General features: G+C 44.3%; 3 protein-coding genes and 1 long non-coding RNA gene across 8 annotated transcripts; all 4 read left to right on the top strand.

Moving 5' to 3' along the window:
- LOC110429846 (bifunctional nuclease 1-like) lies at positions 810-4,868 on the top strand. Of its 3 annotated transcripts, XR_002447034.1 has the most exons (10): positions 810-2,004; positions 2,104-2,277; positions 2,423-2,472; positions 2,551-2,607; positions 2,710-2,775; positions 2,863-2,937; positions 3,966-4,081; positions 4,167-4,258; positions 4,370-4,687; positions 4,722-4,868. XR_002447034.1 is itself a non-coding variant. In XM_021446530.1 (9 exons), the coding sequence occupies exons 1-9, from the start codon at positions 1,641-1,643 to the stop codon at positions 4,423-4,425; spliced, it is 1,044 nt and encodes a 347-aa protein (XP_021302205.1). In that variant the 5' UTR covers positions 810-1,640; the 3' UTR covers positions 4,426-4,794. The 3 variants fall into 3 exon arrangements, 2 of the variants coding, with proteins under 2 accessions (XP_021302205.1, XP_021302204.1); XM_021446530.1 differs by having other exon boundaries at positions 810-1,998; positions 4,370-4,794; XM_021446529.1 differs by having other exon boundaries at positions 4,370-4,794.
- On the top strand, positions 6,903-11,799 carry LOC8076616. 3 transcript variants are annotated; one of them, XM_021446706.1, is made up of 7 exons: positions 6,903-7,394; positions 7,503-7,929; positions 8,218-9,006; positions 9,144-9,251; positions 9,339-9,499; positions 9,587-9,674; positions 10,221-11,799. In XM_021446706.1, the coding sequence occupies exons 2-7, from the start codon at positions 7,510-7,512 to the stop codon at positions 11,574-11,576; spliced, it is 2,922 nt and encodes a 973-aa protein (XP_021302381.1). In that variant the 5' UTR covers positions 6,903-7,394; positions 7,503-7,509; the 3' UTR covers positions 11,577-11,799. The 3 variants fall into 3 exon arrangements, with proteins under 3 accessions (XP_021302381.1, XP_021302380.1, XP_021302382.1); XM_021446705.1 differs by having other exon boundaries at positions 7,497-7,929; XM_021446707.1 differs by having other exon boundaries at positions 6,904-7,394; positions 7,497-7,923.
- On the top strand, positions 13,915-16,232 carry LOC8076615 (pollen receptor-like kinase 3). The gene is made up of 2 exons (XM_021466120.1): positions 13,915-15,370; positions 15,559-16,232. The coding sequence occupies exons 1-2, from the start codon at positions 13,915-13,917 to the stop codon at positions 16,230-16,232; spliced, it is 2,130 nt and encodes a 709-aa protein (XP_021321795.1).
- LOC110429946 lies at positions 20,379-21,350 on the top strand. The gene is made up of 2 exons (XR_002447136.1): positions 20,379-20,702; positions 21,203-21,350. It is a non-coding gene; the product is annotated as an uncharacterized LOC110429946 (long non-coding RNA).

Raw genomic sequence — 21,826 nt, 5'->3', positions numbered from 1 at the left:
TTACAGCATCACCATTTGCACTACTAAAAAGACATCATCACCATTTCAGTGCAGGCTTATAAATTCAGAGAAGTGTCGCTGTGTCAGTGATCTACATAAACATCACTGGATCTGCAGTTCTGACTTTTGGCTCTTGATTGGCCAAGCAAATTCTGACTTTGTTGTGGGTTTTGTGAGCGCAAGTTTAAAAGAGAGGTGTCAAGATCTACACAAGATTCTTGGTTGTGAGCTAGATAAGAGCATTAATATCCAAAACAAGGTCCCTACTTTTTTTATCTGTATAGCCATTTATTTTTACACTACTTTTTTTTGTTAATTTTTGCACCAACACTACCTAAAACACGCCTCCAGAATCTATCCTACTACAGAATAACATGGGGAATGGCTCCTATAGTATCTCCTACGTAAAAAGTGAAAGAAAATATGAGGGAGGGGGGGGGGGGGGGGGCATGGCTCACTATGGCCCTAATGAAGCTCTGCCTATTAGTACGATGATAGATTGATATACGGGTTTTTTTCTTTTTTTGATTTGAGAATCTGATAGATTGATTGATTGATAGGTGAGAGGCAAAGAAAAGGGAAAAAAAAAAGAACTCTTGTCTCCTGTGCTACTGGGCCGCAGCCTGATGAAGGTACGAGGCCCAAACAGGACTAGTGGGCCAGGACGATGACAAGGCCCGACTGTTCACGTGGCGGCATCCCGCGTCCGCGTGTCCAGGCAACGACGGCGGAGTTGCGGGTCCTCCTCGCGTGGGTGTGGAGCCGCGCGACCTGCCGACCAGGCCGGACGCCGCGGAGAGTCTCGGGGCGCCGTGGCCTCGTGGGGGGCGAGCGAGGGCGATCGCCGGATCGCGCTCTTCAAGGCCGGCGACGTGTGGTGTGCGTGCGTCCCCTGCCCTGCTGCTCATCTTCATGTCCGGCGGGGCACCGATGACCGATCGAGAGGAAAGCTTTGGACCAAGCTGGCGGGTTCGTTTTCTTCTGCGGCGAGTGCGCGGCGCACAGCAGGATCGGCGCAGCAATGCCTGCCGCCAGCGCTGGTGCCCGTGCCACGGCGGCACATGGAAATGGAACGCGCGCGTGCGTGCCCACAACCTGTTCGTGACAATGCCTTTGCGCCGGAGGTTGGATCGAGTCGGCTCATCGCCGATGAAGTTGACAACTGACAAGAGAGGTGCTAATCCTTTTCGCTTCTGATAATCAGTCAGGTACGACCGCTCAGTTTTGTCTTTCTATCTCGTACAGTGCAGAATACAGACTAGAGACCTCATCTCTTCGCTGAGGCGCATCATCTACACTAACACTGATGGATGAGATATCTCTTGTTTCATTCACTGCTTGTTAAAATCACAAAAAAAAAAAAGCTAAGACTGAAATATCTCCGATCCATCCCCTTTTATGCATGCCGTCCGTTGAAGAAAATATCTCCTAGCCGGGTTTTTGGATAAGTCTACTACTAGTGCGTGTGAGGTTCTGAGCACAGCGTTGCAACCAAGAAGCCGCCAACAAAGCACTTGCTGCAGTCCAGCTAGCAAATCCAAAGCTCTCCCCTGCAGTCCTGCACCATGCTCTGATCAGTGATCACTCTCTTTCTCGCGGGCGAAACTAAATTCCGGTCCGGGGGACGACGGTCGACGACGATGGACATCATCAACGGCGCCGTGCTCCCGAGCTACCACGCCGCGGCTCCCGTCACGGGCGCTGCGGCGGCGGCCTCCGTCGCCGACGCGAGGGTCAGCGGCCACCTCCAGCTGCTCCGGCGCGTGCGCGTCAGAGGAACCGGAGGCGCCGGGCTGCTGCATGCGACGACGGCCCGCGCCGGCGTGCCGCGCAGGTTCTTCTCCCTCTCCCCGCCGCAGCAGCACGGGCACGGGAGGACCGGATGGCGGCCGGCTCGCTGCACCCTCGGCGGCTCCTCCTCCGACGGCGACGGCGCCGCCGCCGCGGACTTCGACGCCAGCGGCGAGGAGTTCGTCGACTCCAGCGTCATGGAGGCCGGTTGGTGTCCGTCTCTTTTCAGTTTTCAGCATTAGGAGCACGGCACGTCCATTCCTTGTCTGTTTGGTGCTCAAAAAAAAAATCCGTGTGCTTGCTTGCTTGCAGTTGAGCTCAGGAGCGTGTCGGACGGCGGTTTCGTCATCAAGATGCGCGACGGCAAGAACCTGAGGTGCGTGCAGAACAACCCTCGGGTGCTCAGGCTCCGGGACTCGGCGCCGCACCACGCGATTGTGCTCAAGATGGAAGACGGCAGCGACCTCCTGCTCCCCATCATCGTCAGTATGTACCCACCAGTTCCTTGCTTGCTGCAAGGATGAATAATAATTTCCCCATCGACGTCGTTAATTGCTGTTGGCAGCAGATGCTTTTCTTTCTGATTAATCTTGTTGCTTGCACGTGCTACCTTCCTCTTCCTCCTCCCCAGTGGAGACGCCGAGCATCATGTTGCTGGCTGCTCTTCGGAACATCCGAATTGTAAGACTTGGATTTAGTTAGTGCACAAAGTTCTGTACAGAGGTCCTAAACTGCATTGACATTGTCATGTCTTTCCAGCCAAGGCCAACTATCTACAACGTGGTATTGGAGATGACTACCAGGATGGGATATGAGGTATGTTTAAGGGAAAAGAATAATTGTCAAGTGTAACCCATTACATTTTTGGTTCGATATGCTGCCTCACCGATCATTTCGGCTACGTGCTCTGCTTTCCAGGTGCGTTTGGTGCGGATTACAGAAATGGTCCATGACGCATACTATTCTCGACTGTATCTTGCAAAGGTAACTGCACTCCCAAGTAAATTATATCACATAAATGTTTCTTTTTAATGCATTGGTCTGAAAAAAAGCATTGCGACATGACGCCAGATTGGGAATGACCAAGACACTATTAGTTTTGACCTCAAGCCATCGGATGCTATCAACATTGCTTTCCGTTGCAAGGTATGCATTTGCTTCATTTACTTTTCATACCAGATGACAATATTTGTGTGTGGACCTGTACCTATTGCTGATACTGAAGGCGTACTTTGTATCTTTTTGGCCTAGTGATCATGTAAACTATATATATTTCATATGAGTATAAACTATAAACCATTCAATTGGAGAATCAAAGCAACATGAATCCTTTGATTGGTCAGCAATTCTGATTTTGATCCACAAATTCCTCTTCTAGGAATCTTACTACTACTAATTACAGTTACAGGCCCCATCTGTGTCTTCCTCTTAACTCTCACCATATGCGCTAGAGATTTTTTTCTGGCTAAACAATGATTATGAAGTTTAAATATTAATATTCTCTTGAGTTTAGCCACACTACCTCATCTTAGATCTCACTTGAAGCTCTACTGCAGATCTTAAGCGATGCTTGCAGATATTAAATATTTGCTATGCCATTCTAGTACTTAGAGTGCAGTCTACGACCTAAAATGCTTATCTTCAAAAAAAAAAAAAGCCAAAACAAAAGGAGAGTTAATGAAGGAGTTTCAACTTCACTTGGGGATAAAAAAAACTATAGCATCGAACTAGATTAATCTAGATTCGTGGTGTCAAAAGACACAGGTTGCAACAAGGTCAAGAGACCCTATAGTTTAAGTTAAGGTTTCAACTATATGCATATTCAGAATGCACAAAGGTGTCTTGCAAAGGATAAAAATTATGGATAAAAATTAAAAAATATAAAACAGTAGTTGAGAAGTTTGTCGCAACTGGACAGTGACTAAATAGTATCTATTTTGCCGATTGTGTTAGAAAATTAATAAGCTGGAAAAAACATGTAAACTAATATAAGTAGTTTTAATTAGTTATAGGTACTAATTAAACAGTAATATATAATACTTATATCTCCTAAAGTTCTAATCCGTGTAGGGGCACAAGTTGATGCACTGGTATAATATATACAGACAAATTCTGAAAGTTGTTCTATTGCTCATTGGGTGTGGTACTTATTCCAATTTGTGGTTCATCCGTAGGTCCCTATACAAGTTAACAGGCGTATTGCATATAACAATGGATTGAAAGTCGTGCAACCAAAGGTGGCTGAGAGTTATGTAGGCTCCGACGACATTCAAATCACAAGGCTTGACAGGTAGACCTACAAATTCTGTTTTATATGTTTCTGTAAGGATAAGTGTCTTCTTAAACTCTGCAACTGCATCCATTCCATTTTGCAGGCCTGATGACCAACATTGCAGTGAGGCCCAAGAGTTTGATTTGGTCCGGAATATGCTCATCGCTGCAGTGGAAGAACGCTACAAAGATGCTGGTGAGCTCCTGCGGACTTGCACAACTGCAATGTTAAAGACTGTTTTTTCAGTTTTACTTTGACTAATCCTTCAAATAGACTGATCTCTTTCCTCTTATTAATTCTTTCCAGCTCAATACAGAGACCAACTTTCCACGTTGCGGTCAAAGAAAAAGAACGCAATATAGGATGGTGCACAATTCAACTTGTTAGGCCTTGATGGGGGTGTACATAGGAGGCCTTTTGCTGAAGCACATGAAGCTTCAGCAAACATCTAAGAAGCACCATGTAAATACCTACAGAATTTATGTATAGACACACGGATAGTATAATTCTGGATTCTTTAATTAGCGCATAGTTACAGTGATTGTACTCAAACCCCTTTTGGTTGGGTTTCCCTGCTTTGGCTTCCAAAAAACAAAAGGCAACCAAAGGGGTGAGAATTTATAGGTACTTCTGCAACCAAATGGGTGAGAATTTATAGGTGTTTTGGGGTAAAAGCAGCTTGAAGAGTATCGAGCGTCCACTACTACAGAAATGACCATTACGGGTAGCTATATCGCCGCTGTTTGTTTTTAAATCGGCAATCGGTTATGAAGAAAAAATAGCATCACTATCGGGGTTCGACGAATTACATGTTGGTGTTCAAAACCAGTCTAGTGTGAGGATTATTTTTTAGAGAAATTGAATAGGACCCCAACTTACATAAGAGACTTGTGAGGATGTTTCAAAGAAGGATCATATAATTCTTGGTGGAGAGAATATTTTTGTTTCATAAAAACCGCTCCATATTGATTTGAAAATAAACATGTTAAGATTAGGCCATATTTAGCAGGACTTTGGTTCCGGTTTGTTGCGGCTCCTTGCAAGGAGTCTGCCAAACGCCCATAAAAATGGCTCCTCGCAAAGAGCCAGAAGGAGCAAAAACTTTTTTTTTTGTATAAAGGAGCCCGAGCAAAAAAAAAAAGGTTTCTCCTGACTCTTTCTCACATATCTAATATAAATTATTAAAAACTGTCATTGAAGTAGTTTTGCCTAATACTTTCCAAAACGGCTTTAGTTCTACCATAAAAGTTGCAGCACATGAGAAACTAGAGCTGAATCTCTTTTAGAGCAGCCGGAGGCCTACCAAATAGGGCCTAAAGAGTACCTGATTATTTTGATAATTGGTTTGCAGGGGTCTATATGCATGAATGTTATTAAAAGTGCTCATAAATTGATTCTTTCTACATAGAAAGTGTGTTTTTCATAACCTGACATTTCACCTCTACAACCAAATTATGGTAATTGAGGATCCTAAATCGGCGGTGATAACATTTTTTGTGATAGTGTGTGTCATGAACACGAACAAGTGTTTGTTGGAGTTGAGAAATAGAGACAGAATTGATCGGAGATGTGAACTTAACAAAAGGTTCATAGATAGAATGTAATGTAAGGGGTTGCTTGGATCTCTTACCGGTCGCAGTATTGCCTCGCCAAGCGTGGATAGGAGGCTGGCTCACTTGGCTGGACAAGCTTCTCATGTCCCATGCTAACCTGACCGAACGAGGCGAGGCAATCCTACTGGAGAAAACTAGCACGGCTAAGATGAAGATCCTAGAAAGAAGAGGACATCGTTAATAGTTCAATAAAATATTCACTACAAACCCACGTAAGAAACTATTGCCTTAGGTAGTAGTTTCTTATCAGTAGCTATGCAAACAATAGTTAGGATTATGAGTGTCATTATATTGGAATCTAAAATAGGTGACCACCCAATATCAACAGTTTGGAAAATTTTGCAAACTGGCCACTGTATTGTTCAATTATGGACTAATTAGATTCAAAAGATTTGTCTCATAAATTACAGATAAATTGTGTAATTAGTTGTTTTTTTATCTATACTCAATGCTCTATGCATGTGCCGCAAAATTCGATGTGACGGGAGAAAAATTTTGCAAAACTTTTTAGGAACTAAGACCTTGTTCAGTTGTCGAAACGAAAAGTTTTCGATCACTATAGCACTTTGGTTTGTTTGTGTCAAATATTGTCCAATATGGACTAACTAAACTAAAAAGATTCATCTCGCGATTTATAAACAAACTGTGTAATTAATTTTTTTACTATATTTAATGCTCCATGCATGTGCCGTAAGATTTGATATGACAAAAAATTTTGAATTTTTTTTTGGTTTTTAGGTGAACTATAAACAAGGCCTAGTATTTGAAACTTGGGCCTTGTTTAGTTCACCCTGAAAACCAAAAAGTTTTTAAGATTCCTCGTCACATCGAATCTTATGGCACATGCATGAAACATTAAATATAGACGAAAACAAAAACTAATTACACAATTTAGCTGTAAATCACGAGACGAATCTTTTGATCTTAGTTAGTCTATAATTAAATAATATTTGTCATAAACAAACAAAAGTGCTACAGTGCCGAAAACTTTTCACTTTTCGGAACTAAACAAGGCCTTGTTCTTTGTTGGAGGAAGATTGCGCCGTCCGTCCAGTTCCAACGGTCGAAGAAGGATTACGCGCCAACAATAATGACGTACTAATGGCTTCCCGCGGCCCGCATCGCGAGGGCAATCAAGTCAAGTGACCTCTCAACTCTCTCTCTCTCTCTCTCGGTAACAGTAGCTTTCCAATCCCAAACGGCCGCCGGCCAAAACCCCTTGGCGTCCAAGCGAAGGAAGGGGAGGGGGTTTGTTTCAAAAATTCACCGCACCAGCTTCTCCCTCCTTCGCCGGTTCGCCTGCACGCCGCCGCACGACCCCGACCCCCTGCCTCTCCCGGAAACCCCGTCTGGCCGTCGCCCCCTACACCGCCTCCTCTTCGTTCGTCGACCATCGCCCCCTGCCTCCTCTTCCTCCTCAGCGAGATCTGGGAGAGGGGCAGGCGGCGGGCAGCTACGGCCAAGATTCATTCCAGGCGGGTGGGGAGGTCGCCCGCGCCTCGCCCTCCTCGTCGGCTCGGCTCCCGAGGAGAGTAGGGAGGCACTTCCTCCTCACCGGCAGTCCGGCACGCCCGCGCCCCTTCCTCTGCTCCTCTTCGCGGCGAGTCGAGTAGAGCAGGCAGCCGAGCCGGCGCTTCCTCCTCTTCACTGGAGCCCCGAGCAAAGGACGGCCCAAGCACGAAACTTCTCTTCGCCGGAGCCTGAGCAGCAGAGACGCCGTGAGCACGAAACTTCTCTTCTCGTCTCCCCGTGATTCTTTTCTTTTGGAACCAGTTTCGGAGGTCTGAATATTTTCTTGTTTTTTCTTGTTTGTTGCCCAGCGCCAGAACCAGAATGGTGAGGGGTCTCGGCCCTCGACGCCGCTTCTCGGCGGGCCCTTATCCCGCCGCAGCCCGTGGCGATGAGAATGCGCCGCCGCCGGATGGATTCAACGCCGCGCTGTCCACATCGGGCGCCACAGGGCCCGGTGCCGCCTCCCGGCTCCCCTTCCACCCCCGCGCCATACGGCCGCCACTGGCATCGTCCTCGTCCATGTACAACCGGAAGCCCCAGTTGCCGGCGCCGACGCCCAAGAAGGTTTCTGGGGTTAGGGCTGCGGGCAACACACCGGCGCGGCAGAGTGTAGCGAGGACTTCCCTCGAGCTGACGAAGAAGCCTTCGTTCAGCTTGTTGAGGAGGTCTGTGGATGTGCTACCTTTCAAGGTCAAAGAGAGCATCTCGTTCTGGGAGGGGGAGGTGAACTACAAGGTACAGGTCAAATACATATACTGATCCCTGTCTTATTTCTTTTCTTCTTTCTAAAATTATATTGAGGTTGTCCAATGCAGTTTTCTTTTCAACTCATATATGACCTTTAACACTCTTTGAAAGACTGCACAACTTACCACACAACACCGAAGAATAGCTATATCAAAAACAGTGAAACTCATATAGGCTGTGGCTTCCATTACTATCCCTGAAAATCGCACCTCCATATTGCATCTGTTACGTTTTTTGCTATGAGAAATACGCTGACATTTTGCTATTCGATTTTATGGACAGAATTCTTTGTCCAAATATGCCCCTGTTACACCTGCAAATCTAGAAGCCTGTTCTGATGAAGGTTTCATGAGGAACACAGAAACTAAGTTAATCCTGGAGCTGGAATGGGACATACTTAAAACCATTCTCGTGGAAGAGTTGAAATCCCGTGCAGAAGTTGAGGACAGGACAGCTGCTTTAGGTGATGAGCTCAAAGAAGCAAATTTCCGTATGCTTGAAGCTTGCAGGCAGAAAGAAGCCATACAGGAGGAACTGAATGGCACAAGAGACGCTCTTGAATCTGATCTGTTTGATCTGATACAAGAATCAAAGAAGCTGAAGAAGGCTAATGACAAAAGCCTAGAGCTTCTCCAGGAGAGGGATATGGAAATCCAGAGATTAAACAGTGAGCTTGAGAAAGCAAACTTCAATAAAAAGCACCAACAAGATCATGTATCTTGCAGTTCTGCTGAGCAAGAAAAGAATGATGTCTCTAGGCAGGTTCAGGTTCAAACTAAGCTGATCACATACTTAGCAACAGAGCAGTCATCAATCCAGCTGCAGCTAGAAGCCAGTAAGAATAATGAGTTGTTGGCCAAACAAAACCTTGGTGAAATTGAGCTTTTATTGGATGAAGCAATTGAAACAATTATGCAGAAGGAGGTTCTTGCACAAAACTATGCTTCATTGTTGGAGTCACAACAAGAGCAGTCAAAGAGTTACTACGAAGGTAGGTTTAAAGAACTGGAGACAATGATGCAAGAAATGAATGATCAGGTTGCTGCATCACTTATTGCAAGGAATAAAGAGGTAACCCTTGAAAGGCTATTAGGATTACTTTATTGAAACTTTTGTCTTTTCAAATATTTGTTTGATTTCGTTGAACAACAAACAATTAAATACTGCTTATAACCTTTGTACTTATTATTATTATTATTATTTTTCAGATAAGGAAGACACATGCTGAAGAGAAGAATGAAATATTGAAACAGAATGAAGTGCTTGAGAGGTCTATTGAGGACTTGAGGGATGATATGTATTTTTTGGAAGAGGAAGTGAGCTTGCCACTGCTTTTGTTTTATTAGTGTTAACTAGTCATTTATTGCTCTTTCTCAACAATGAATTTTGCCATTTCTCCATAGGCTAAGAAATTCAAAGAAGACGCACGGCAACAAAGAAGGGAGCGAGAAAAACTAGAAATAGAGCTGCATAATCTCCGACAACAATCGCTAGTTGCGCGATCCTCTGGGAAAGCAGAGTTCTCCTTGAAAGATGGAATGACTAATCTAGCTGACTCAACCAGGTTTGCATGGTCATGAATTTTGTTAACATGCATCTATGTTTACAGACGTAAGGCAACATTTTATAACTCTCTCTCTCTCTCTCTCAGGGTCCTAAGTTATAGAAATAATGAGCTACTGTGTTCACATGTGAGTCCGAGAATATGTCGAAAGGAGGCTTCTGATAAGGAATCAGTGGTAATGACATATTTGCTAACCATCTATCAGTTAATATGCTTGTAGTTTTTTCATCATTCCAACTTCTGTTATTATTATTGGTGATAGTGGTGCTTTGCAACATGTTGATCACACGAAACTGTTTGCTACTAATTATCAAGGAGCTATAACTCCTGGATTAGTTTCACAAGACCACAACTATTTCTGCTCTCAGCTTGACATAGCTACAACATTCTGCATGGTTGTAGGCCTGTGGGCAGAAGTAATTGTAGTTCCACATAACTGATTCTTGAAATTGTGTTTCCTTGATAGTTAGGCGCAAATAATCTTCTATCATCTATGAAATCATCTTTTGCCTCATCTAATGGGCACATTGTTCATTTTGATAGCTGTTAGTTCATTGATCTCATAGATTTTTTTAATGCTGTTTATAAATAATTTACCCAAAATATCTATCTGGTATTTTTTGCGAGTGTTTTTGCTTTTTCACCCATTTCTTTGGGTGCAGGGTATATTAATATCTTACATGTTCCACTATGTGAATACTGTATGTTTCCTTTCATGCAGGTGGCTGAGCAGTTGGATGGGGAGATGGCGCAGCCGCATTTATCACATGAAGAATATCAGCCAGAGAGCTCACAGTTTGAGCATCCCAGCCCAGCTGAGCAGCCTGAGTTATACAGCAATGGCACAGACAGTGATCAGGCACCCTCAGAGTCCGAGGCAGGGGAGCAAGTGCCACCTCAAGCCTTAAAGCCAATAATAGAGGTTGTGGAGGAAAAGGAGCTGCCTCCACTTGCTCCAGTGCAGGACAGAAAGCCCTTGGATTATGCTCTGGCCCCTTCCGATGAGCTTAAGAGGCTCAGAACTATTAACCACTATGAGGGGCAGAGGACAGCGACAGACAGGAGGTTCTGGTCCATTGAGCAGCAGGACTTGTACAGCTCCATATATAAGAGTGCTAAGATATTTGAAATGAAGTGGATTGACTGGGAGCATATTCGTAGTGTAGATCAGTTTGCTGGTATCAGGGAGCGATGTGCCTTTCTGGGGCTTGAGCAGATCATGGGTTATCGCTGTGCTTGGGACACTGAGCTAATTAGACAGTTTTACTCTACGGTTCATATCAGCACGGACAAGAGCTCCATAACTTGGATGACTAATGGCAGAAAGATCACTACGAACAAGAGAGCATGGGAGGAATTGTTTGGCATTCCTTGCGGTGTTCATAGTGAGATTCACACACAGTTTTGGCTTGATGATGATGACAAAAGGATCCTGTACACTGCTGCAGATTGCACAATTGGCCAAATCAGTGGTCTCTCCCCTTTGACAATTATAGCCAAAAAGATTGTCTGGTCAACCATCTATCCCAGGTCTGGAAACAATATTGATGGACATAACTGGAACCTCTTGTATCATATTGTGAAGCAGCAACCATTTGACGTCATTGCTTTGCTCTTCGGTGAAATAGATTTGATTATTTCAGGTCGCAATGGTCTTAAGGACCTGCTGTTTTATGCGCCATATATCATGGGGATGATTATGAGCGCTTTTGAATATGACGGGTCTAGAGAATCCAGGCACAACTCATACAAGCCCAGGCCTTCCTACAACTACAAGCAAAAACGGAGGAATAGATTCAGTTGTCCCCCGACACCTGCAGTAGCTGCCCCATCTGAGTCACCACTTTCAGCATTTCAGCCAGAGATTGTGGTCGATGTTGATGCAGACAACCATCACCAGTTTGACACAGCTGGACATAAGCCCCAGGGAGATAACCGTCACACAAACAGATCTTCAGGTTGTGGAGGACACAGACTCAGGCCTATAAGGCACTCACTAGCCGATGTTTCAGCTCAGCCAGCCTTTGTGAGGCCAAGCCCGTTTGGGAGATTTCCTTGGTATCAACGGGAGAAGTGATGGTTGTAGTGTGAATAGGGCAGTTGCACTCATTTCTCAGTTATTTTGTGTATATATCTCTGACTTGGTAACCATTCAGAGCTCCAGTAATTTTCACATGCAACTCGTGATGTGAAACATTGGGGATTATGGTGTTCCTGTGATTCCGCACTTTTATATTGACTTGAGTTTCTTTCAAGTTACCCGATGCTGACTAGATAAAACAACTTCATATTTGTTGTTACTTCTGTTTCTGGTATCACTTATATAATATATAGTAAGATGAGAGGAGACCCACTTATATAATATGTTCCTGGCCTGGTTTGGCTAGGAATGGTTCCTGCGCTACTTAAAATACTAAAGAAATGACGAGCCAGGAATGGTTCCGGGGCAGGATCAGTGATAACCGAACGAGGCCTTAGGGATGAACGGCCAATGTGTTGGACGTTGACCTGCACGTATCGCTGGAGGCTCAGTGGTGCCATTGCTTCAGAACGGCGCCTGTATTTTCAGCTCTCGTCACTCCCCATTGGAAATTCATTGCTGTTTACTTCTCGGTTAACAAGAATTTGCACCAACCGAGCACATGGGGACATTTCCTCATTAGTTCTGTTTCGTCACTAGGGTGAAAATGGCATGGGTGATTGTGGTTGAGTTGTTCATTTTTTTTTAAAAAAAAAAATAGCACGGTATACCTTCTGGCTGAGAGGTCCTCATTTGACCCTGAATTCCTTATTGACTGAGTCGTCTCACCCTCTTGATTTGTCTTTTTAGTTGTCCTCACTCTTCTAAGTCGTCGCTCATCCCTTCCTCGAATTCCCGTTGAGGAATATGTATACCTGTTTGAGAAAAGCCTACCGTTTCAGCATGGGTTTCAAGTGAGAACATATACATGTCAACGACGCGTTTTACAACCTCTGAAGCACCAAAATTTCAGTAGGCGCCTAAAATGTTCCATTAGCCCAAACCCTGCAAACTCAGTTTTCCATTGACATGTCTGGAGATTGCAGGGTACACAGCTGTTGATGTGATTTCGAGGTATCTACCATCTTTTAGACCAGATTTATTCTCTTCATTTGATTTTTGCTCAGGTCATGCTCATCTGTTCCTTCTCTGGCATCAACCATTTCCTTCAGCAAGTAAATTTACATTCGTTTTGCCTCTTCTCAAGGAGGACTCTGTGTTCTCAAGATCCAATCAGTAAAAATAGATTTTTATCCTTCTGCTGTAGAGGCTTTGGTATGTATTGAAGTTGACAACGATATGTACTGAAGGTTAAACGCATGACCAGTACAAGGACATAGCTTCTTTTCTTTATTCTTCTCTGTCAGAGGCTTTGGTATATTCATAACCTTTCAATAGCTTGTTTGCATGTATATATCATATGCTCCTCGATCTCATGCACGTTTCTCACTGCTCATGTTAGAAACAAGAAGTATACAAGAGTTTGCTTGCGAAGAAATACTTCAGGGTCACAAAAGAATCCCTATTTTCCCCAGGTCAGATGCAGTGAATACTACCTCACACCAATCCATGCCATCAGATTGTTGTCGGCATGAATCATACATGATAGCAAGTTAGCATCAACAGGATAATTAAATAAATAATCCATGAAATCACTGTATTTTGTTTACTATTACTAATTAGAGACTTCTTTTGGAGCTTACACGCTAAAGCTCATGAGACACGCTAGAAAAAGAGATAAATCTTAGAAATTATTGCAAACGAATAGAAACATGCAGCTATGAGCCATGTGTTCCATAGCCATTGAATCTATTATGTATTCTATCTTAAAATTTATCCACCTCTGTCACTATGCATAATAGTCTAAAGTTAACCCCTAAATTAGGAACACGTTCCTTTGATTTACTAGTAGCAAGTTTAGTTCTAGCCACATTATATTCCTCCATAGAACAATCAAGGAGCTTCAGTTCTGTATTAGAACTCTAGACACGGAAAGGATTCTTGAATCTCAAATATTCAGTTACAATGTCAATTGCTCTTGATTGTAATTGGAAATCGACCTCTTAATTCTACTAGAAAATAACCTGTTTGATGGTTAGCCAATATTTTATTCAGTGGTAAAACTTCTTGGCAATTGAGGACTATTTGGCAAAATTTGAAATCTCTGCAAGTTATGCATCCTTAGAGTCCTCTAAAAAATTACATCATGAGAAGATTATTTAAGATGTTTCATGGGTGCAAGTACTGTATCAATTTGTTTTCTTTGAATTACTGGTCTGTAATTAACACCAACTCTTTCCTACATTATGTGCCTTCAGGTGATAATTATCAACATCTCTTCTGTATCAGATGTTAAGAAGATTTCTATAGTCGGTATTTTTACTACTGGCATAACATGGATCTGCCAGAAAATGAGCTACGAGGATACATTGAGGATAATGGCAAACCAATGTGGACAGCACATAACAATCACAACATAAGGTATTTCAAAGAAGAAGATATAAGAATGATCACTAACAACTATGAAACTCTCCTTGGGAAAGGGGCATTTGGAGAAGTTTATAAAGGGGTTCTTGATGATAACATTTCAGTTGCTGTAAAAAGGTACATCCACAATGTAAAGGAGAACTTTGCCAAAGAAATGATTGTCCATTGCCAAATCAATCACAGGAATGTAGTTAGACTCATTGGTTGCTGTATAAGTGAAAATGCACTAATGATGGTGACTGAATATATCTCCAAAGGAAACCTCAGTGATATTCTTCACTGCAGTGAAATTTCCATATCTTTAGAAACACGATTGGATATTGCTATAGGGTGTGCAGAAGCATTAAGCTATATGCATTCAGAAATGTATGGCCAAGTCATCCATGGAGACATTAAGCCGGACAACATACTTCTCGATGAAAGCCTCAATGCAAAAATATCAGACTTTGGGTTATCAAAGTTACTTTCGACGGATAATACCTTATACACCACGCATGTACTGGGGAGTATAGGGTATATGGATCCATTGTTTGCACAAAGCGGACGTCTCACCTCGAAGAGTGATGTTTATAGTTTTGGAGTTGTTCTCTTGGAACTGATTACTAGAAGAAAGGCTGTCGTTGATGGTAAAATTAGCCTTATTGAAAACTTTACTCAAGCTCTAGTAAAACGAAAGAAGATACGAGACTTGTATGATGTAAAGGTTACAAATGAGAACAATTTGAGGATTCTTGATGGAATTGGGAAACTAGCAACAAAATGCTTAGCAATGGACCTAGAGAAACGTCCAGAAATGAAAGATGTTGCAGAACGCCTTCGAATGATTAGAAAAGCTCAATATCAGTCACAAGAAAAAGTACTATTGTTTGGCTGGGTACGGAGAAGCAAACAACCACCCCAAAATATGGTTCCTGCTGACAAACACTTCCATCAAAATCAAGTTCTCAAAGCAGAGGTACAAGCACAGAAAGAAAGTGAGGTAGATAGAGATGTGTATGATGTTACAGTAGTGAGTGAAGGGAGTGAAAGACTTTACAGCTTTGGTTCATCCCAAGGGATAGAATTACAAAAGCTGTTGAAGGCATCTGCTGAGGTTCTTTGGAAAGACAAATATGCAACGACATACAAGGCTGTACTGGATGATGGTTTCACGTTAACTATAAAGAGACTGAAGAGTGTAGATTTGCCAGATGTGCCAGAGGCGGTGTTCAAGGAACGAATAGCAGCAATTGGAACAATTGAGCATGAGCTTGTAGTCCCACTACGTCAATACTACTACAGCAAGGATGAGAGGCTACTGGTGTATGATTATTTTCCCAATGGTAGCCTAGCTTCAAATCTTCATGGTAATATACTGTTCATGAGTTGGATCCACAAAAATAGGCTTTGCTTTTGATAACTACACAGTAAGTCATGTCAAGATTCATAATAAAAATCACCAAGAAAATTTGCATCAATTATTAATTTATAATGAATTTGCTTTGAGTACAAGGTTCTGTTGCAAGATATTCTATATGTAGTTTGTGCTATTCACACAGGATTAAATTTCCAGGAAAAAATGTGGCGCCTGTAGGCTGGGAGACTCGATCAGCCATTGCACTCTCTGTAGCTCGTGCTGTTGCCTACATCCACTCAATCAATGCTGCTACTGCGTCCCATGGCAACCTCAACTCCTTCAACATTCTTCTTACAGGGAGCTATGAGGCACGTGTCTCAGAACACGGCCTCAAAACTCTTGTCAGTGCCCCAACACTAGTTATCGACAACAACATTACACAAAAGGATGATGTGTACAGCTTTGGTGTCATACTGCTTGAGATGCTCACAGGCAAGTCACCAATCCTCACAGATGAGCCAGATTTGCTCGATTGGATTTTATCAATCCCCCGTGAGCATTGGGTAGCGCAAGCATTCGATAAGAAGCTCCTTACAGAAAACACTGTTGTAGAGGAGCTGGTTCAGTTTCTCAAACTTGCAATTCATTGCTGTGACAAGAACCTCACATTGAGACCAGCAATGTCAGATGTTACTCAACAGATTGAGGGAATAAAATATTTCTACAACTGGGGATACACTTCTACGAAAACGATGTTCAGAGCCGGCCCCATTTTTTTACAAGGGCCGCTCTATCAAGAATCGTCTCTACAAGTAGTTTCAGAGATGGCCCAAGATTCTCTAGAAGAAATCGATTTCTGGACTCAGTTGCCTGCTTGTAGAATCTGTTGATTTTCTAGAGATGCTTGAGAAGAGGCGTTTGGAAGACCCGCTTCTAGAGATGAATTCTGACCGTAACTACAAATGCTCTCTGTAGCAGTGATAGGCAGTTTATGGGGAGCAATGCAGGGGGAGAGGAACAAACTTTCAGCCAAGGAACATGAGAAGAAAACAAATTGTATTGTGAGTATCTTGTCAAAAAAAAAATTGTATTGTGAGTATGGACTCCTGTACAAGTATTTCTCGTTGTCTGGAAAAGATACTCACATTGCATCACTTGCGTTGTTTGTGATACCATTTGAAATCCGAAGCTCTACTTTTATTTTTGTAGCACACATGCTGTATATATATTGAGGATGCTATTTTTCTGCAATTACCGTCTGCTGTTAACGTGGACTAGGATAACTTACTGTAACTTGCCACACAGTAGACCTCCTCTTCCACGATTTTTTTAGAGTTCTTGATGGTGGTGGTTCCCCACCAGTGACTCCTCTTTAGCGCCGGTGAGCAAGAGGAGGTCTACTGTGTGGAATTTTTTTTATTATTTTTAACCCTTTTTAAAACTATTTTCAAAATTAACATTATTTTTTTTCAAACTAACCCCTTTAGCCACGCCACATGCTCCCGTGTGAGACAGAGCTGCTGTGTTTGGATCATGTTATTACTCGTAATATAGAAGCTTGATCCTTTTGTAAATATCGGTTTCTACTGCTTGGTCCACACAAAGATAGAGCTCGGATTATCGACCAGGTAACGGATTCTGCGTGTATGTAATGCACCTGATCCGTTGATCTTAATTCTTCTTTTCATTGTAATGCGAATATGAATAGCTACCTACAGTCACAACATTCATTGTTTGACGATGCTGGTACTAATATTCCTTGTACGATTGTCGATTGTGTTTACCATGAACAGCATCATTATCACGATGAATGAAGTGTGTGTTTTTAGTGCTGCTATTACACCTTTCTGTGCGTTACGCTGGGTAGCTTTGGATCACGGTCATGATCTGACGAAACCTGTACCATCTCTGAACTTTGAGCTTTGAGTTGACTCAATAGATTGCATGGCATGCATCAGCGACATAGGCCTTGTTTAGGGGGTGTTTGAGACTGCTCCACAAACTCTACTGTGGAGCAGCTCCACAAAAAACTGGAGTTTGTGGAGAATCTTTTTAGGTGCTCTCACAACTCCACTCTTTTTCCTCGAACTGAGTGCGTGGAGCTGAAACCGTTTGACTAAAAAACGTGAAGCGGAGCTTAAAAAAACGTGGAGCAGAGCAGTCCCAAACACCCCCTTAGTTCCACCTAAAATTCAAAAACTTATTAAGATTCTCTATCATATTAAATCTTGTGGCACATGCATAGAACATTAAATATAGATAAAAAACAACTAATTGCACAGTTTACTTATAATTTATAAGACAAATCTTTTAAGCCATAGTTAGTCTATGGTTACATAATAATTGTCAAATACAAACGAAAGTGGTATAGTGTCCAAATTCAAAAAAGAATTGGATCTAAACAAGTCCATAGTTTGCAGAAGCAGCCAGACATGAACAGACGGGATCGCAGCTATTGGCAGGCAATGTACCCTAGACGGTTTCAGCATGCATTCTCAGCTCCGTTGAACAGGCAGGGAGAGAAGGCGAAGCTGCAGCCGCTCGCGTTGCATTGCATTCAGGTCGCTGCTCTTCTCTTGCCTTGCTGCGTGTGATCTGGGCCAAACTGCCGACATTTTTGGGCCCAGTTGATCGCGTATCCCGTGGACCCGTGACAAACTCGGGCCGGTATTCTCAGTTGTAAGGGCCTGTTTAGATTGGGAACGAAAATTTTTTGGGTGTCACATCGGATGTGTCGGAAGGATGTCGGGAGGGGTTTTTAGAAACTAATAAAAAAACAAATTACATAGCTCGTCAGGAAACTGCAAGACAAATTTATTAAGCATAATTAATCTGTCATTAGCATATGTGGGTTACTGTAGCACTTAAGGCTAATCATGGAGTAACTAGGCTTAAAAGATTCGTCTCGTGATTCTTAACTAAACTGTGTAATTAGTTTATTTTTTTATCTACATTTAATGTTCCATGCATGTGTCCAAAGATTCGATGGGATGGATAAAAAAATTTTGGGTAGGGAACTAAACAGGGCCTAAAGCCAAGCATATCCAACACGGCAGAGGCAGGGGCAGGACTGCAGGAGCACAGCCACAGGCAGGCCAATCTGAGCGAGCAATAAATTCAGAAAGATTACTGTTCTAGTTTACGTTCAAACTAGAACATCATAAATTCGAGGAAACTAGCTTGGGAGTTATTTGATACTCCTGAATTCCGATCCATCCGTTTCAGCTTGCGTTCAAATGCCAAATTTTTTCTATTTTTCACCGTAAATTTCGAAAGATTATTCGTACAGTTGAACATCATATAATTATGATTTATGTTTCCATAAATTTCTGTCACAAAAAAGCTTTCATAATAATACGTAAACATGTGGTTGTTAAAGTTAAACTATGTACAAATTTATAGGAAACGTTTGACGAAATACGACAACTTCTCTCTTTATCAAAAATTTTTGAAACTAAACAAGACCAAAATCCGGCCATCTTTGATCGAGTAATACACCATCGCCATTTAACATTAATTTAAGATCTATTAAATCTATAAACAAAAACATGGTTCATTTACTTGGGAGTTGTGTGCATGGTAATAAGGCTAGCTAGAAACTTGATTTAGAAAGCACAACTAGTGTACTAGCTAAACACATGACGCATTCATGTGGGGTCGTCCATGCCCGTCAGTCGTCTTTGTCGTCTATTCCAACAGAAGTGCACCAGTAGTGTACGTAGACTGTAGATGGCGATGCATCGCGGCCTGCTACTCTGCTAGCCGGCCCCTGGCCCCTGTCTCAGTGGCTCATCAGTGCTCTGCAATATACTATGGTGCATCATGCAGCCAGCAGATAGGGACTAGCCGACTAGCTAGGGCACGGAGCTGTCCGTTTCACGAACAGGATCACCACCAGTTCATGCAGATGCAGATCACGGCTAATAAGCTCTCTCACACAATGCAGCATGCTCCGGCTCTGCCACTATATTACTGTACTGTAGTACAAAGCCACTATATATTATTTTGAAATGAGAAAGCACAACTCAAATATATGGCCATATTATTTGACCGCATGACGCTATTTCAGTCATTCCAGCCGCAATCTATGGCCATATTTGACCGCATGAAAATAACTTCACAAATTTCAATCCTAGCTAGCATTATTTTTTCCCCTAAAAGTTAAAAACCAAACGGCTATTGCGACCGGCCGGATACTAGAGTAAATAAATGTGGTTAAGCGAGTGATTTTACAGTAGCGACGACGTACATGCATGCATCTCTAAAATGTAATAGACGAAAGAATAGCACACCAGCTCTCGTCACTTTCAGTTTCCTTCGTCTGATCACACTTTGGGCTCTAGTGTATACCCTTCATCGATCTTCTTCTACGATTCTCTATCTATGATCTGTACAATGTTGTGTCCCACTGCACGATCGAGAATGGAGCAGCATGATGATGCGAGCAGCGAGACAAGCGGTCGGCCGGGCTCTCCGATTGAGGCGGGCGCAGGGAATAACAACCAGATGCAAAGCGCTGAGCTGACTGGTACGGTGGTCGCCGTCGTACCTGGATGTGCGAGTGCAACCGGCCGGCTGCCAGCTGACCTGGCCTTGTTGCCATGAGCCATCGCATCGATCCCCTTGGCTCCGACCCTTGGCCACAGCCACACGCGTCGTAGCTAGCGTACCGGCCGGACTGACGTGTTCTGCATGTGTACTATGGCGTGCAACTGTGTAAGAGCAACTCGAGTGGTAAACAGGGCCCATTTTGAGAGTTTGAGTGAAAAAACAACTCCAGTGGGCCTCCTATTTGGACTCTCATTTTAGGAGGACTCTTCAAATTCTAGTTTCAGACCTCCAAGAATAGGACCTTTCTATCCTCTCCCTCTCCCCCGACGCCACCGCGCGCGCCCCGACGCGGCCGCCATTTCCGCCTGATCTCCCAGCCGTCGCTTCCGCCTCCGCCGCCCTATCGTGTCCCACCGGCCTCCATCTCCATGCAGCCGCGCTCTCTGGCGGAGGCGGAGGCCGCCGCCGCCAGTGCCACCACGGTTCCCGGCATGGGCGGGGTCGAGCCGGCCGTCACGCTGGACTAGGTGCCACGCTGGAGCGACCCCGACCAGCGCATCTTCCTCGCCTCCACGTCCGACGAGGCATCCGCGGAGGGCGCCGGATCCGAGGCGACCTCCGCGTCCGGCATCCTCTCCTTCTCCGACCGCTCACGGTCGACGACGACAGCGCCGGTGCGGGTGGCTCTTACCTCGATCGCTCGAGGGTCCACAGGGCTCCAGGATCTCGGTGCGACCACGGTGCGAGTCTCCTGGATCAGGTTTCTAGATCCGCCAGTCCAGTCTCTAGGTGCTCCGGTATCGTCCACGGTGAGGATGGCCCATCCCATTCCATCTCCCTTCCCCCTTTTCCTCTCACTCTAACCCCAATCTTTTCCCCAAACTCTAAATGTGGGTTGTGTTCTTGATTTGGCTGGGATTTTCAGTGAAATGGATGCTTTGTGAGAGGGGTATGTGGAGAAGACGATTTGCATCAAATTAGATTAGATTGGGCAGATCAAATCGGACAAGGGGCGTGTGTTCTTCTCTGACCTCTTTCATATTTTTGTTGATGCATTCTTTCTCTTGCAGCTCCCGTCTATCTATATGCTGAATCAAACAAATGGCGGTAATAATTACTCTGTAACTGGTGGCGGCCGTAACTGAGTTCCATTGCCGTTAAGATCTAGCATGAATACGACGAACTTGTTTGGTGGTGGCTTTGCGTGCGTGATGATGATCATTCTCGTAGCATCATTGACGCCTGTAGCCCAATGTAAGTTTAGATTTTTGTCTCTCTTTTTTTCACTGAATTCGTTGCAAATTCGCAGTGCCACCACGGTGCGAGTCGGAGCTGGAGCTGGCGCGCATGCTGCATGTGAGCAAATAGGTTGTTGGGCTGGAGTTGAAGTAAATTTTAAGTCCTTATTGTATGTAGCCCAGCATTCAAATGAAAAAAAAATAGAGACTCAATTTGCATGGTGGGCTGGAGTTGCTCTAATAAAACATCCATCGCTGCCTGCCACGTACTGGACCCGATCGACCACGTACTGGACCCGATCGCCATCGCCCGACCCCCCGGCCCCGGCGCGGGCCGGCGCCCGTACGTCCAACCGAGCGCGCATCGCCATCGGCCACGACACACGACGCACGTCGACGTCGCCACCCCGCCCGTCCGGGCGGCGCCGATGCCGATGCCGATGCATGCACACGCTGACGGACGACGCTGCGCTCGCTCGTCGCTATGTGCCGATCCATCGGTCTGCCAACGTTCGCGCAGGCTCTCGCAGCGATTATTGTTCCGGTTCCGGCGCGCGCTCTCAGCTGTCTCTGGTGGCGCCGTCCGTTGGCCTGCAGGGCTACAGCTGCCTGCTGCCTGCTGCCTGGTTAGGTGGCGCGGCTCGTCGGCCCCGACCGCGGCTGCCGGCCAGCGTGCTCGATTCGCTCATCAGGCT

The sequence above is a fragment of the Sorghum bicolor genome, chromosome 8 (genome assembly GCF_000003195.3).
Source record: "Sorghum bicolor cultivar BTx623 chromosome 8, Sorghum_bicolor_NCBIv3, whole genome shotgun sequence".
In the NCBI taxonomy this organism is placed as follows: domain Eukaryota; kingdom Viridiplantae; phylum Streptophyta; class Magnoliopsida; order Poales; family Poaceae; genus Sorghum; species Sorghum bicolor.
Note: the sequence above shows the minus strand (reverse complement) of the source record. Positions and strands in the feature narration are given on the sequence as shown.

Excerpts from the sequence above, each read along its gene's own strand:
- LOC110429846 (XM_021446529.1), top strand. The coding sequence starts at position 1,641 with ATGGACATCATCAACGGCGCCGTGCTCCCGAGCTACCACGCCGCGGCT. Across the intron at positions 2,005-2,103 it reads CGTCATGGAGGCCGGTTGGT|TTGAGCTCAGGAGCGTGTCG; the intron begins GTCCGTCTCTTT and ends GCTTGCTTGCAG. Across the intron at positions 2,473-2,550 it reads CTCTTCGGAACATCCGAATT|CCAAGGCCAACTATCTACAA; the intron begins GTAAGACTTGGA and ends ATGTCTTTCCAG.
- LOC8076615 (XM_021466120.1), top strand. The coding sequence starts at position 13,915 with ATGGATCTGCCAGAAAATGAGCTACGAGGATACATTGAGGATAATGGC. Across the intron at positions 15,371-15,558 it reads TGGTAATATACTGTTCATGA|GAAAAAATGTGGCGCCTGTA; the intron begins GTTGGATCCACA and ends TTAAATTTCCAG.
- LOC8076616 (XM_021446706.1), top strand. The coding sequence starts at position 7,510 with ATGGTGAGGGGTCTCGGCCCTCGACGCCGCTTCTCGGCGGGCCCTTAT. Across the intron at positions 7,930-8,217 it reads AGGTGAACTACAAGGTACAG|AATTCTTTGTCCAAATATGC; the intron begins GTCAAATACATA and ends TTTTATGGACAG. Across the intron at positions 9,675-10,220 it reads CTTCTGATAAGGAATCAGTG|GTGGCTGAGCAGTTGGATGG; the intron begins GTAATGACATAT and ends CCTTTCATGCAG.